Below are 15,498 nucleotides of genomic sequence, written 5' to 3'. Positions count from 1 at the left end.
CGGTTGGTTGGTTCGACTTGGGTTTGGCGGTGCAGGGGATCGGACTCGGAGTCTCGCAAAGCCCAACATGCATCCTCCTTCCTCAGCCCCTAGGAGGCTCGGGGTACTGCAGCTGCAGAGCAGGTCTATCTCAGATTAAGCTACGCAGGCAGGTGGAAGACGTCGACCCTGCAGACCGTTTTGTCCTGTCGTTTCCGACCTCCTACCTTCCCAAGGAACGTCGCTGAAGAAACTTCCCGACACACCTTCCCCCTCCTGCCGTCCAGCGCGGCGCAGCACGACGAAAGAGTGACCGAGCGCTTTGCGACAGTCGCCTTACGGCAGCGCTGGGTGAGGAAGATGGCGGCCGCCGTGGTAGCTGCGCCGGGAGCGGGGGCAGAGCCCGCCTGGGGCCCGCAGGCCCTTTCCCCCGACTGGGGAAGCCGGGGAGTCTCCACAGGGGTGAGGAACGACTCGCGACTCGGGAAACGTGCTCGGGACGGAACTCGGCGGGGGATGCGGGGCTCAGTGGGTCGGGATGACGGGGGGGGGGGGGTTGCGGGGCGGCGGACGCGCCCGGAGGTGAAGTGAGGTCAGGACGCGTAACTGTGGATGTTCGTGGGTTCTGGGGCCGAGGCCTCGGGGCTAACGGCCTTGGCGTCTGGAGAGGGAGTCTAGTCGAGGCGGACGCTGCGGCCCTCGGGAGATTCGATGGCGTCCGTGGCGCCCCGTCCTTCGTGCTCTGGGAGCCGCACGGGGGTCCTCCAGGTCTGTGTGGGCCGGGGGCTGGCATAGCGCAGGTTCGACCTTTGGATTCTTTTCCAGACAACTATCATGGCGGTGCAGTTTGACGGGGGCGTGGTTCTGGGGGCCGACTCCAGAACGACCACCGGGTAAGCCTTGCCGCGACGCGTGAACCCCGCCCCCCGTTTCCCTTCGCGCCTTACTTGCCGCAGACCGCCGTGAGACGGTGGTCTCTCCTCTCCGGTGGTCTCTCCGCTCCCGGGACGAGGTTTGTTGCGGCTTCCCGTCCCTCCTTCCGCCCTTCGGCGAAGTGCACGCTGAAGTCTCTTCGGCTCGCGTGGGTCTGGGTGAGAATAGGAATTCCTGCTGCGTCGTGGTTCGGACCCCGCTCTGCAAGGCGCAGGGACCCGAGCCGGATATGGAGGGTCTGGGTCAGGCTCCAGCATGGAAAACGTGCCTCAGTCCAGCGAGCTCTCTCTTTGACCCAGAGTTTCCGGTTTTGAGCCCCAAGAGAGTCGTCAGTAACGGGGAGACGGAGAGGGTGCCGGGCGGCGCTCACCATCTTGCCGTCCTGCAGGTCCTACATTGCCAATCGAGTGACTGACAAGCTGACCCCTATTCACGATCGGATTTTCTGCTGCCGCTCAGGCTCCGCGGCTGATACCCAGGCGGTCGCTGATGCGGTCACTTACCAGCTTGGCTTCCACAGGTGCTTGTGGGCAGGGCGGGAAAGCGCCTTCCAAGGAATTGGGGCTGGGAAGCCAAGTTAATCTGGCTCCCTGGTCATGGTCTCTTTGTTCTCATTCCCCTCTACCTCTAGCATTGAGCTGAATGAGCCCCCTTTGGTACACACAGCAGCCAGCCTCTTTAAGGAGATGTGTTACCGGTACCGAGAAGATCTGATGGCGGGAATCATCATTGCGGGCTGGGATCACCAAGAAGGAGGGCAGGTCAGATAACTCCCATTGCTTTCGCTTTAATTTTCCTCACCCAGGCCATTTACTTTTTCTTATTCCAGTGTGCCTCACAAAATCTCCCCAGACTCATCCCACAGTGGATGGATGAAGGTGCATACGTTGCAGGGGAGGGGGACAATTGCTGACTTTTATCTTTCTTCCACCTCTCAGGTATATTCAGTGCCCATGGGGGGCATGATGGTAAAGCAGCCCTTTGCCATTGGGGGCTCTGGGAGCTCCTACATCTATGGCTATGTCGACGCGACCTACCGGGAAGGCATGACCAAGGAAGAGTGTTTGCAGTTCACTGCTAACGGTGAGAACTACCTCCCGACCCAAGCTAGGCCAGAGTTCCTCATTTCTTGCAGCCATCCCAGCTTCTGGTTGAATTGCAACTCTCTTCTTTTTTTCCACAGCTCTCGCTTTGGCCATGGAGAGGGATGGCTCCAGTGGAGGAGTGATCCGCCTGGCAGCCATTGCAGAATCAGGGGTAGAGCGGCAGGTACTTTTGGGAAATCAGATCCCCAAGTTTGCCAGTGCCACTTTGCCACCTCCCTAAATCCAGGATACAATAAGAGACACCTATGGTGATGCAAAATTCAATAAAGCGTGGTAAAGGAAACCTGTGTGCTTTGGGTTTGGTCTCTTGACCTCATGCCTAAATTTGTCTGGACCCCTTTCTTTCTGTTTATCGCTGCTCAGAGTTCTGAGGAAGTTGGGCACATACCTTTGTAAAGATGGTTTTTGTTTTTCTGGGTTTTTTTTTTTTTTTTTCTTTTGGGTCACACCTGGCGATCTGGCGATGCACAGGGGTTACTCCTGACTCCGCACTCAGGAATTATTCAGAGGACCATATGGGATGCTGGGAATCGAACCCGGGTCGGCCACACGCCAAGCAAATGCCCTACCCGCTGTGCTATTGCTCCAGCCCCACAAAGATGCTTTTTGAACTTCTTTCTCCAAATCACCCCCATCCCCACCTTACGCCCTTCTTTTTGTATTGTTTTGTTTTGTTTTGAGATCTCACCTGGCTATGCTCAGGGCTTAAGCCTGGCGGTGGTAAAGGGACCACATAGGGTGCCAGGGATTAGACCCAGGTTGGCGCATGCAAGGAAATACTTTGCCTGTTGTTCTATCTCTCCATCCCCTCCTCTACCCTTCTTTCCTCTAGATCTTAAGACATCAGAGTGATTGATTGACGTGGGTGCTATCAATAAGTGACTCCCTTCTCTTCCTATTCAGGCTTAAGGTGGAACATAGAGTCTTGCCAATACCAGGTTAACTTCCCCTGAACCTGCTTTCTGCCTTTCATGATAGGTGATTTGTGGTTCTAAGGCCAGAAAGACTCGAGAGCTCCAGCTCAGGCTTATGGTCTCGTTTCTCTAGACTCGCCTTTCACTGGTTTTCGTTTTTCACTTACTCCTGGCTGTGCTCGGGGCTTCTTCCTGACTCTGCTCAGGGGTCACTCCTGGTATACTCAGGAGACCATTTGTAGTGATGGGATCAAATCTGGGTTGAATGCATGCTAGGCAAGCACCTTACCTGCAGTACTATCTGACTAGTCCCTTGCCTTTTAGCGAAAAATGGTGAGACATTTTTGGCTTTTGGAAGAAGGTCAGTGTTATTTATAAACTAGTTGAAGATGTGTTGATTAGAGCTACAAAAAGTGTTGTAAACCAGTATTGCTATGCGGAGTGTGATGTAAGTCAGCCTTCAGCCTGTGGATGGGAAGCTGAATGTGGACTCTGGCCTCTCCAGTGCCGTCCCCTCTCAAGTCAGGGGCCTATAGAAATTCCACTAATAGTGACCAGCGTTTGATTTGCTCTTTTGTATTGTGAGGGTGCTGGGGAGTCAAACACGGCAGTAATTGGGAGCCCATGTGCTGTTGGGATTGACCCCAAGGTGCTCATACACAGAGCGTGCATTCCAGTCCTCTGAGCCATCTTTTTACTTCAGTGGCCATCATTTATTCTCTTTTTCCAGTAGGTGATGTCCTGGGAAAGAGGTTTGATCCTGGCACCCCATATGGTTCCTTAAGTCCACAAGGAGTTATCTCTGAACACAAAGCCAGGAGTAAACCCTGAGCACTGCCAGGTGTAGTCTAAAAGATGATCCCCACCCCACCAAATAAATACACACCCGGTGGTGCTGGGATTCCCAGAGGCCACTCCCAGCATTGCTCATCCCAACAGTGTAGACCTGACAGTGTCCAGCAGTGCTCAGTCACAAGAACCTCAAGAACTACTAGATCTATACCCAGTGGTAATTGGGAGACTTTGCTGTACTTGGAATCAAACCCAGGACCATGTATTTACCACTTGAACTATCTCCCCAGATGGACGATCTTAGTTTTCTTTTTTTTCTTTTTCTTTTTAATTTTTGGCCTCACCCAGCCATGCTCAGGGCTTACTCCTGGCTCTGTCTCAAACACTGGCTCTTAGCAGTGTTTGGGGGACGTGTATAGTGTTGGGGATCTGTCCAGGGTCAGCAGCGCATATAGCAAGGGCCTTAGCTCTTGTACTATCTCTCCAACCACTTTTCACCCAATCTTCTCCACATTATGGGTCAGGAAACTCTAGAAGCCACATTAGAAAACTTGGTTCTAGAATATGGTTCTGTACTCTTGGGTTTCAGAGGCTAGAAGGCAGGCTTTTTGAGACATGGGAGATCCTAGCCTAAGTGAAGAAGAAATCTCTGACAAATGTGCACCCCAACTTAAAACGGCCAATATAGGCTGACAATGGCACAGGGGTTAGTTGCCTTGAATTCAGTGACCCTGGTTTGGTTCCTGGCACCGCATGGTCCTCTGACCTCTGTCCAGTGTGGTTTTCCCCCCAGTCCCTCAGCACTGCAGGGTGTGGCCCCAACCAAAACAAAAAAGGCAATGCAGAATTTTTGGTTTTTCTGCAAAACCTGTTCTCCCAGGCCTCTATATCAAGGCACCTGATTCCTCTTAACACTCTTCGTTCTGTACCTAGATATGCATAGCCAGCCAACCTGCAGCTTAGAGAGACATTTGTTAATTTTTGAATCAACATGGACACATAATTCTTCAGTTTTCACATAGGGATTCATCATTCAAGTCTCGACTCCAGTGTCACGTACTCATGGTGGCTGAGTGATAGCACAGCAGGTAGGGTGTTTGTCATGCACACGGCCAACCCGGGTTCGATTCCCAGCAGCATCCCATATGGTCCCACCAGGAGTAGTTCTGAGTGTATGAACCAGGATTTACCCTTGTGCATCGCCAAATGTGACCCAGAATGCAAAAAAAAGAAAAAGAGTGTCACCTACTCAGAAGGCTTTTTCTGACCACCTGAAATGAATCTCCAAGAGCTGCGTGCTTGCCTTGCATGAAACCCTAACCCTGTTGGATCCCCAACACAGCAGGGTCTCCTAAACACAGCCAAGTGTAATTTCTGGGTGCTGCTGGATCTGATCCAAAACATAGTTTTTTCATTAAGCTCCAGGAGCCAGAGAGATAGTCCAGTGTGTAGGATGCTTGCACTGCACATAACCGACCCAGGTTCAATCCCCTGTATCCCATATGGTCCCTTGAGAACCACCAGGAGTGATTCCTGAGTATAGAGCCGGGAGTAACCTCTTGAGCATCTCATGTGTCACACAAAACAAAGCAAAAAAATAAATAAAGCTCAAGGTGTTGGAGCAGTAGTACAGTGGATAGGGTGCTTGCCTGGCATGCAGCTCCCAACTTTGGTTTAATCTTTGACAGGCTATATAGTCGTGTGTCCCCCCCCCACACACACACACACCTCTGACATGAGTGATCCCGGAGTGCAGAGCCAGGAGTAAGCCCTAAGCAAGCCAGGCATGGCCCAACCCCCCCACCTCCCACAAAGAAAATAAAGCTCCAGTCTTCTCTACCTGCTCTTATATATTACACTGTTTAATTTTACTTTCTGCACAGTAGCACTTATCAGTATGTCCTATTGTACTTGTTCTCTGTCTACTTCTGCCTCCTAGAAAGTAAATTAAGTGAGGAGAGAAAATTCCTTTTGCAGGGTGCCACGCCTGGCTGTGCTCAGGAACATCTGTGCTCCGAGTGGTGTTCGGGGGAGGGTGCCAAGCCTGCCAACACACAGAGCATATGCTCAGCTTGGGGAGCTTCTCTCCCACTCAGGCTTCTTTGGCCTGGTTCACTGACATCCTCAGGCCAGGCCCAGAGTGGACACTCGCTCTGTATCGAGTCAATGTGCCCCCTAGCTGCATATGCTGTCCTGCCTAGCTCCTGGCTGCTCAAAATGTCCATCACACTCTCCTCTGAAACGTTATTTCAGCAAATGCTCTCCTGGGACACCTGTGTCCTATTTACTCCTCATTAGTTCCCATTCCCACCCCACACTGCACTTCCTGTTGGCCTGACTGCCTTAACCCCCGGCTACTACCTCCCCACCACCCTGTCCTGCCCCTGCATAATACACAGGTACATACGTATACCTGACAACTCAATTTAATGAGACAGGCTTGAGGGACTTAGGGGTACTGGGATCACTGAGAGAAGTTGAAGGTTTGACGGGGAGGAGGGTTGCCAGAGCTTCTGGAAGTTCAGCCCCTTGGTTGTTTCTTCAAATGGTGGAGTCATTGGCTGATGCTATGTCATGCAGCTGGTGACGGAATGAGAGTCGAGCTTTCCTGCTGAAGTAGGCACCAGACCCCAGGGAGGGTGTCACTCCCTCAGCCATAACGGGAGTGATAGCTGGTTTGGGATCTGGATCTGTAGGGGCTGCTGAATCCAGACCTAAAGGGAAGATTGGAGGGAAAGGAAAGGAGTTGGGGTCAGGGTCTCCCACCCCTCTGGACTCTACCCTTCCATGCAGTAGGAGGAATGAGGAAGACTGCAGCAGGGGCCAGGAGAGGGGAGACACAGGAATGGCTTCACTGGCAGTTCAGGTGTGCAGGGCTCTTACTCGGCTCCTCTGCTTAGCAGAGGCTCTGCTGCCACTGGCTTGAAATCCTTAATCATTCTGAGCAAGGGAGTCTTACTTCACTATGTACTGGGTCCTGCAAGGGATTTCACCAGTCCTATGGGGGAGTAATGGTTCCAGCCTTCTACCTAGGGAAACAACTTATTCTTTTCCCTCCACTGGTTTGGTCATTTGCCTTTCTTCCCCAGTGTGTGCCATCTGTCCCCCTTTCCATCAGTCCCCCTAACTCCCCCAACCCCACCCTGTACCTGTTTCTTTTCCAGTTCCCTGCTGTCTCCGGCACCTGCACCATGGGAAGCACCATGCCCCCTTCAGTCCCATCTCAACAATGAGGAAGATCAGGGTGCTGTGCTCAGGGTGCTGCGATGCTGCAAATAACCAGGAGGGCCCAGGAGGAGGGGTGTGGTTTCCAAGTCCCCCCACTGTGGGCCAAACTACTACTTAGCCTTAGACCGCCTGGTGATTAAAGGCGCCAAGGGAATGGAAAGGAAAGAAGGGGGAGGAGGAAAGGGGGAAGGAGGACACCCGAGTTAGAGGTTGTTTTTTCATTTCGGGAGTTTTGGGCCACACCTGGCTCTGTGCTGAGGTGTCCCAGTGGTGTTCAGGTGACCTTCTGGTGCCAGGGATCAAAGCTGGTTGAGCTCCATGTAAGGCAAGCACCTTGACTGTCTCTCCAGTCCTTGAATGTTCTCTTTGCTTCCCGTGGAAAAGCAGAAGACTAGGAGGCTTGGCATGGCAAAGCTAAATGCAGAAATGCTGCATTGGGGGCTGGAACAATAGTACAATGAGTAAGAGGTTTGTCTTGCATGTAGTAGACCCAGTTTCAATTTCAGACACCACAGATGATTCCCCGTTCTCTACCAGGAGTGATCCTTGAGTGCAGAGCCAGGAGTAAGCCTAGAGAACTGCCCGGTGTGACCCCAAAGAAAACAAGAAAAAAAGATATCCCAGGACAAATCAGTGTAGTGAAAATCCATTACAGTCATGTTGGACAACTTGGTGCCATGGTGGTCCCTTCAGGGGATTCTTTTATAGTTCAGAATACTAAGATGTACAAAATTTAGGGCTGAAAAATAGTACAGAAGTTAAAGCACTTGTTTTGTACACGACTGACTCTAGTTTGATCCCTGGAACACTGGCATTGCATTTGGTCCCCTGGCCATACCAGGAATGATCCCTGAACACAGAGCCAGGAGTAAGCCCTGAGCACAGTTGAATGCAGTCCCCAAAGTAAAACAAAACCCACTTTCTCTGGCCCACTTTAGTAAATATTAACTTGCACGTGTATGATTTAAAGATAGCCTATATATCTTTAGAATAAAAACTTAACTTGGGGGGGGGGTGCTGGAGCAATAGCACAGAGGGTAGGGTGTTTGCCTTGCACGCGGCCAACCCAGGTTCGATTCCCAGCATCCCATATGGTCCCCTGAGCACTGCCAGGGCTAATTCCTGAGTGCAGAGCCAGGAGTATCCCCTGTGCATCACAGGGTGTGACCCAAAAAGAAAAAAACCTTAACTTGGAAACTTGGAAGAGGAAAATGCCTGGGAAATGTTTCGTACTCATTAAGTGGTCTAATAGCTCTTGTCCTCTCCTATGAAGATAGTTATAGTTGATTAATAGTCTATGCCAGGAAGATGCTAGGAACTTATTTATGGTATCTTGTCTAATCACGTCAGCAGTCTTTTGAGGTATTACTATGACCTAATTTTACAGATAAGGAGTTGGAGGCACAAAGAGACTAGGTACCTTGCCACAGTCACACAGGCAGAGACACAGTCACACAGTCAGCAGAGCAGGAACTGCCTCCTCCACACCATCCCCATCAGCTTGACCCCTGAATCCACTCTGTTAACCACCACCTTGTACTTCCCAGGCATGTCCCTCACGGATGTTCTGGGTCAGTTCTAGAATAGCAAAGCCAGGCTGCAAACTTTCTATCAGAGTACCCTAAGGTTAGAATCTAAGGAGTAAGACAGTGCTACGTTTGAAACATAGAAATGCTACGTTTCCACATATTCTCTCAGGATGCTGCTATATGGGAAAGGTTGGAAAGCACTGCTGACTGTACTGCCTACCTCACAAGTCATTTCTCATTTTATAAACTAACTTTATTGAAGTAAAAATCTTTTGTTCTTTGTGCCAGCTTGCTGCCAGCTTTGAATTCAGAATTCAGGGACTACTCCCGGGTGCAAAGGATCAAACCTGGGTTGGTCATATGCAAGGCAAGCACCCTACCTGCTGTTCAATCTCTCTGGCCCACTTTAGTAAATATTAACTTACAGTTTGCCCAGTGATGTAACTCATCTAGAGCACAGGTCCTGCACGTATGCATTACCCTGACTTTGATCCTGGTGCACACACAATTTACAGTATTTTATTATTTTGTTAAATTAATTTTTCTTTTGTTGTATTTTGTTCCTTTTAGGGGAAACACCTGGAAGTGCTCAGGGGCTACTCCAACTCTGTGCTTGGTAGTCCTAGAGATATCTGGGGAGACCATGCAGTGCCCGGGGTTGAACCCAGGCTTTCTGCAGGCAAAGCATGCACTTCATCCCTTTGGGATCTTTCCTCAGCCCCCTCCAATAAATAGTCTCATGCACACATATTTTTTTTCTGGTTTTTGGACCAATCCAAAAGGAATTGTGCTCAGGGCTTATTCTTGGCTCTGTGCTCAGGGATCATGTGGCAGGCTTCAAGAACCATATGGGGTACTGACCAAACCCAGCTCTGCCACATGCAAGGTAAGCACTCTACCCACTGTACTGTATCTCTGGTTTTGGGGGAACCATACCCAGAGGTGCTCAGGGCTTACACCTGGCTCGGTGATCACTCCTGACGGGGCCTGGGGACCATATGGAATACTGGGGATCAAATCCTGGTTGATCACATGCAAGGCAAGGGTCCTACCCACTGTAGTTATCCCTCCAATGAAATGCACATATTAGTATATTCCATAAGAGCTTTTTTTGTTTGGGGGCCATAGCAGGTGTATTGCTCAGAGGTTGTTTGGGTAGTATGTGCAGTAGATAGGGTAGGCCACTTGATTTGCACTCCATATTGTCTCCTGAGTGCCACCAGAAGTGATTCCTGAGCATCGTTGGGCTTGACCCAAAAAACAACCCCTAGCCCCAAAGAAAATAACTTTTGGGAGATTTGGGGGAAGGTTTGGGCCACACCTGACGATGCGCAGGGGTTACTCCTGGCTCTGCACTCAGGAATTACTCCTGGTGGTGGTCAGGGGAACCATATGGGATTCCAGGATTGAAACCTACGGTTCTATCATTCCAACCTCCCCCCCAGCCACCACCTAAAGAACTTTATATAACTAGCATCGTATGGTATTACTTGGGGGAGGGTGTAGTTGTGAAGACCCACAGAACAAGATAAGAGGAACTCTCTGAGACCTTGGACTCCAGGCTCAATGGACCCAGGGACAGAGATTCTCTGCTTGCTCCCACCAACCACAGGTGACAGAGGGATTATAATCAGGAGGCCCACCCTACCCTGCCCTGTCTGCTTCCACCAACCACCAGAGCCCCAGGGATTGGATTGCGCACAGAAGACCCACCCTACCCCTACCGGGACCAGATAAATACTTCACTGGCAGACCTCCACTACCGACACTACCTCCACTACCCAGCCGCCGCCACACTCCAGGACGCTTTCTGGACCCATTATAAGACACTAAATACCCATCTTCCAGAATTGCCGTACCATATTTGATAGGGTTCAAATATGGTAACACCTACGAGGGCGATTAGAGGTCACCCCAAAAGCCTCTATCCCTCTCGGAAAGCCCAGCAAGCTACCGAGAGTATTCCGCCCGCACGGCAGAGCCTGGCAAGCTATCCATTGTATATTCGATATGACAAAACCAGTAATTACAATGGGTCTCGTTCCCCTGACCAACATGGCAGCATTGAGAAGGATGAGAAAGGAGAGGCCGATAAAATCTCAAGGCCGAACTAGGCTGCCACAATGAAGGAAGACAAAAATGATCATCTGTACTTTCAATGCACGTACGCTAGCATCAGATGCATCCATTGAGGACCTGATGGTACAAGCGCGAATGATCAAGTACGACATAATTGGTCTGACCGAGACAAGAAGGCACCAATCTCATCATGCTGTTTTTGACACTGGAGAAGAATTGTTCCTCGGAACATGCGATAAAAGAGGTGTCGGAGGCGTCGGTGTCCTTGTCAACACAAACTTGACCATGAGCATTGATTCATTCGAATGCCTATCAACCTGAATCGAATGTTTACATTTGAATAGATGTGGCTCACTGCCGGCAGTTTCTATCTTCGTTGTCTACGCACCAACATCTCATTATGATGAAAGAGAAATCGAGAAGTTCTACATGGAGCTAGAGAAGTTCTATAAAGAAGACCACACCTTCTACAAGATCATTGTGGGTGATTTTAATGCCAAGATAGGACCGAGAAGATCAGCTGAAGAACTTCACATCGGGACCCATGGCCTAGAATGGAACGAACAGGGTGAGAGACTGTCTGAGTTCATCATGTCGACCAAGACCATCCATGGTAACTCACAGTTCCAGAAGGCCGAATCTAAACATTGGACATGGGAGTCTCCCAGTGGACGATTCCACAACGAAATAGACCACATCATATTCAATTGACGGTTTTGCCTGACCGATGTCACTGTTGTCCCAAAATTCCGAACGAGATCGGACCACCACCTCCTTCGTGCAAAATTCTACTTCACAGAGCGGGAAGAAAGGGCTGCAAAGTTTAAAAAGAGAATTCCCAGAACGACCACCAACTGGGAGCTCTTTGGCACTATTGCGGCAACATGGGAAGATGCCATTGTTGACAACATTGACGAGGAATATGATCGACTGGTTCAGCACCTCCATGACTGTGCGAGGAACGCCAAGAGAGATATAGCCACAAAAAAAGGCCTGTCTTCGAAAACTCTTGAGCTTATTCGCCAGCGTGGTTTGGCACATCCCTCAGGCAACCACAAGCGAATGTCCGAGCTCGCAAAGCAGTGCAGAGATGCGATCAAGGAAGACCTCAAAGAGAGAAGAGCAGAAGTGCTGGTAGATGCGGCAGAAGCCAGGAAAAGTATTCATAACGCCCGCCTGTCCTTCGCCAACTACAAGACCAAGATGACTGCCCTCCGACGTCCTGATGGATCTATCACATCCTCCAGAACGGCAATGGAGAAGATTATCCATGACTTCTACTCAAATCTCTTCGAGAGCCATGTCCACTTGTCGACATACCAAATTCCACAGGATGGATATGTCATTCCCAACGTTCTCACTTCCGAAATCTGACACGCCATTTTGTCGGTAAAGAAACAAACAGCACCCAGCACAGACAAGGTCAGACCTGAACACCTGAAGAACCTGCCATCAGTACTTAACAATACACTGGCTCAGCACTTCACACGCTACCTATCTGAATGCAAAGTTCCGTCCCAATGGAAAACCAACAGGACTGTACTACTGTTCAAGAAGGGAGACATCCATGACATTGGCAACTATCGCCGATCTGCGTACTGTCTGTCATTTACAAGTTGTTCACTCGAGTCATCCTAAATAGGATTGTCAGAACACTAGATGAAGGACAACCATGCGAGCAAGTCGGGTTCCGCAAAGGATTCAGCACCATCGACCATATCCACACGATAACCAAGCTCATTGAGGTTTCTCGGGAGTTCAAGATGCCACTCTGTCTAACGTTCATTGATTTAAAGAAGGCCTTTGATTCTGTTGAGATGAAAGCGGTCATTGAAGCCCTAGCCAATCAGAGCATTCAAGCTCAATACATCAAGATCCTCCGTGAGCTGTATTACGGATTCACTACCAGGATCTCACTATTCTACAAAGAAGTAATCATTGATGTCAAGCGAGGGGTTCGGCAGGGTGATAACATTTCACCGAAACTCTTCAGTGCCACCCTCAAGAACATCATGTGACGACTTGAATGGGAAGGAATGGGAGTGAAGATAGATGGTCGGCAACTACACCACCTCCGCTTTGCTGATGACATTGTTTTAATAACACCAAACATCAGCCAAGCGGCACAAATGCTGGCCGACTTTGACCGTGAGTGAGGAAAGGTCGGACTACAGCTGAATCTTACGAAGACAATGTTTATGAGAAACAGTCTCGTTCCTGATGCCCCATTCGTTCTCAACGGAACGACCATATCCAAGTGCAACAGCTATGTGTACCTAGGTCGAGAAGTCAACATGACAAATGACCTGGCACCTGAGCTGCGCAGGAGGAAGAGAGCGGCTTGGAATGCCTTCAAGAGCATCGAAGAAATAGCTAAGAGGATGAAGAACCTCTGGCTCAGGGCACATCTCTTTGATTCCACTGTTCTTCCTGCATTAACATATGCCTCAGAGACCTGGGCCCTACGCAAACAGGATGAGAACGCTATTCGGGTCTCCCAAAGAGGAATTGAAAGAGCTATGCTTGGAATATCACGTTTCATTCGAATGAGAGAAAGAATCTGGAGTTCTGACATCCGTCGACGATCAAGAATCAGGGACGCTGTCTCGTTTGCCAAAGTGTCAAAAATCAGATGGGCTGGTCACGTAATGAGATTTAAAGACGACCGCTGGACTAGAGCTGTTACCGACTGGATTCCACGGGATGTCAAAAGACCGCCTGGCTGCCCACCTACCAGATGGTCAGACTTCTTCATCAAGATCATGAACGTTCGGTTTGAGGCTCTTCATGTTCCTAGAGCGAACAGACGCCATTGGGCTACACTAGTACGTGACAGGGACAAATGGAGACGTTACTGGCGCCCGCTCGAGCAAATCGACGATTAACAGGACGTCAAGTGATCAAGTAGTTGTGGAACCTGTTTGGGCCACACCCAGCAGTGGTCAGGGCTTAGTCCTGACCTTGTGCCCAGGGTTTACTATTGGTGGTGCTTAGGAGGACTTTATGTAGTGCTTAGGGAACTATATACAATGTGGGGGATTGAATAGGGGTAGGATGCATGCGAGACAAGTGCCTTAACCCCTATACTATTCTCCAGCCCCTGTATTACTTTACTGTGTCTGGTTTTCTTCACCATAATAATTTTGAAAGTCATGTATGCTGTATGTCTCTCGTGAATGTAGGCCTAGAGGTGCCCAAACACCCCCTAGAGGCCCAAACTTTGAACTTTGAAGCCTATACCACTGGAATAGCTCTCAGCACATATACCTGCCCCACTCAGTAGAACTGGAGGAAGGATTCTATAAAAAAAAAACAAACGGGCAGCAGAAATAACACAGAGGCACTTGCCTTGTATGTAGCTGACTGGGCTGGCCAACTCATTCTCTCCCTGGCACTGCATACGGTCCTCTAATCACCACCAGGGGTCACTCATGAGCACAAGAGCCAGCTGAGCACATCTGGTTGGCCCAAAAACTTACAAACCAACAAACAAAAAAATCTGTATCCAGCAGTCACTTCCTAGTCCTCTCCAGCAACTATTAAGCTACTTTCTATTTATTTTATCTTGTTTTATTTATTGTTTTTTGTGGGGCTGGAGCGATTACACAGCGGAAGGGCGTTTGTCTTGCACGCAGCCAGCCTGGCTGAGCCGGGTTCGATTCCTCCACCCCTCTCGGAGAGCCCGGCAAGCTACCGAGAGCATCTCACCCGCACGGCAAAGAACGGCAAGCCACCCGTGACTTATTCAATATGCCAAACAGTAACAACAAGGCTCACAATGGAGACGTTACTGGGCCCGCTCGAGCAAATCGATGAACAACGGGAGGACGGTGTTTGTTTTGGTTGTTTGTTTTGTGGGACTACACCTAGTGGTGCTCAGGGCTTATTTTTGGCTCTGTGCTCAGGGATCATTCCTGGCTAGTGGCTTGAGGGACCACACATGTGGTGCCAGGGTTTCAAACCCAGGTCACCTGCCTGCTGCTGGACTATTTCTCTGGCCCCTATTTTATTTTATTTTAGGTTTTTGGTCCACACCCTGCACAGATCAGGGTTTTACTTGGCCCTGTACTCAGGAGTCACCCCTGGCAGTGTTTATGGGAATATATGTGGTACAAGGGATCAAACTGGGTTGTATGCAAAGCATATAATTTAATTATTTATTTATTTATTTATTTTGGTTTTGGGGTTACACCTGGTGATGCTCAGATCTTACTCTGGGCACGGTGGCCAGGAAGCACTTATGGAGGGGGTTAGGGCACTATATAGGACACTGGGATCAAACCCAGGTCATCTTTGTGCAAGACAAATGCCCTACCTGCTGTGTTATTTCTCCAGCCCCACAACGTGACTTTCTATTAAGCTTATTTTGTTTTGTCTTTTGGTTTTGGGGTACACCTAGCAATGCCCAGGGGCTACTTGTGGTTCTCACTCAGGAATTACTCCTGACAGTGCTTGAGGGACCATATGGGATGCCAGGGATCGAACAGGGATTGAATCGGCCATGTGCAAGACAAGCACCCTACGTACTATACTATCGCTCTGGACTCTCAACATGACTTTTTTTGGGGGGGGGTCTTTTGGTTCCACCCAGCGATGCTCAAGGGTTACTCCTGGTTCTACACTCAGGAACCACTCCTGGTGGTGCTCAGGGGACCATATAGGATGCTGGGGATTGAACCTGGGTCAGTCATGTGCGAGGCAAATTCTCTACCTACAGTACTATCACTCCAGTCCCACAACATGATTTTTTAAATTAGCGATTAGACTTAAAATTAAAGGTAAAAGGTAAAGGCCCTCCCGTTGATCGTCGATTTGCTCGAGCGGGCCCAGTAACGTCTCCATTGGAGACTTTGTTGTTACTGTGTCTGGCGTATCGAATACGTCACGGGGAGCTTGCCAGGCTCTGCCGTGCGGGCGAGATACTCTTGGTAGCTTGCC

At 49.8% G+C, this 15,498-nt stretch overlaps 2 protein-coding genes across 2 annotated transcripts; one reads left to right on the top strand and one right to left on the bottom strand.

The window, feature by feature from the left end:
- The first annotated feature begins 327 nt into the window (after positions 1–327).
- On the top strand, positions 328–2,301 carry PSMB6 (proteasome 20S subunit beta 6). Its single transcript, XM_056115145.1, has 6 exons — positions 328–441; positions 805–872; positions 1,301–1,432; positions 1,544–1,673; positions 1,851–1,995; positions 2,096–2,301. The coding sequence occupies exons 1-6, from the start codon at positions 340–342 to the stop codon at positions 2,236–2,238; spliced, it is 720 nt and encodes a 239-aa protein (XP_055971120.1). The 5' UTR covers positions 328–339; the 3' UTR covers positions 2,239–2,301.
- Positions 2,302–6,211: 3,910 nt separating this feature from the next.
- Positions 6,212–7,342, bottom strand: CUNH17orf114 (chromosome unknown C17orf114 homolog). The gene is made up of 3 exons (XM_056115151.1): positions 7,196–7,342; positions 6,874–6,993; positions 6,212–6,438 (listed from the first exon to the last, which is right to left on the bottom strand). The coding sequence occupies exons 2-3, from the start codon at positions 6,944–6,946 to the stop codon at positions 6,266–6,268; spliced, it is 246 nt and encodes an 81-aa protein (XP_055971126.1). The 5' UTR covers positions 6,947–6,993; positions 7,196–7,342; the 3' UTR covers positions 6,212–6,265.
- Positions 7,343–15,498: the final 8,156 nt, after the last annotated feature.

This window comes from Sorex fumeus, unplaced genomic scaffold, assembly GCF_029834395.1.
Source record: "Sorex fumeus unplaced genomic scaffold, SorFum_2.1 ptg000028l, whole genome shotgun sequence".
In the NCBI taxonomy this organism is placed as follows: Eukaryota; Metazoa; Chordata; class Mammalia; order Eulipotyphla; family Soricidae; genus Sorex; species Sorex fumeus.
Note: the sequence above shows the minus strand (reverse complement) of the source record. Positions and strands in the feature narration are given on the sequence as shown.

What these genes read in the sequence shown, in the direction of transcription:
- PSMB6 (XM_056115145.1), top strand. Translation starts at nt 340, where the DNA reads ATGGCGGCCGCCGTGGTAGCTGCGCCGGGAGCGGGGGCAGAGCCCGCC. An exon ending in GACTCCAGAACGACCACCGG is followed by an intron (nt 873 to 1,300) that starts GTAAGCCTTGCC and finishes GCCGTCCTGCAG; the next exon opens with GTCCTACATTGCCAATCGAG. An exon ending in ATCACCAAGAAGGAGGGCAG is followed by an intron (nt 1,674 to 1,850) that starts GTCAGATAACTC and finishes TCCACCTCTCAG; the next exon opens with GTATATTCAGTGCCCATGGG.
- CUNH17orf114 (XM_056115151.1), bottom strand. Translation starts at nt 6,946, where the DNA reads ATGGGACTGAAGGGGGCATGGTGCTTCCCATGGTGCAGGTGCCGGAGA. An exon ending in GGGAACTGGAAAAGAAACAG is followed by an intron (nt 6,439 to 6,873) that starts GTACAGGGTGGG and finishes TCTTCCCTTTAG; the next exon opens with GTCTGGATTCAGCAGCCCCT.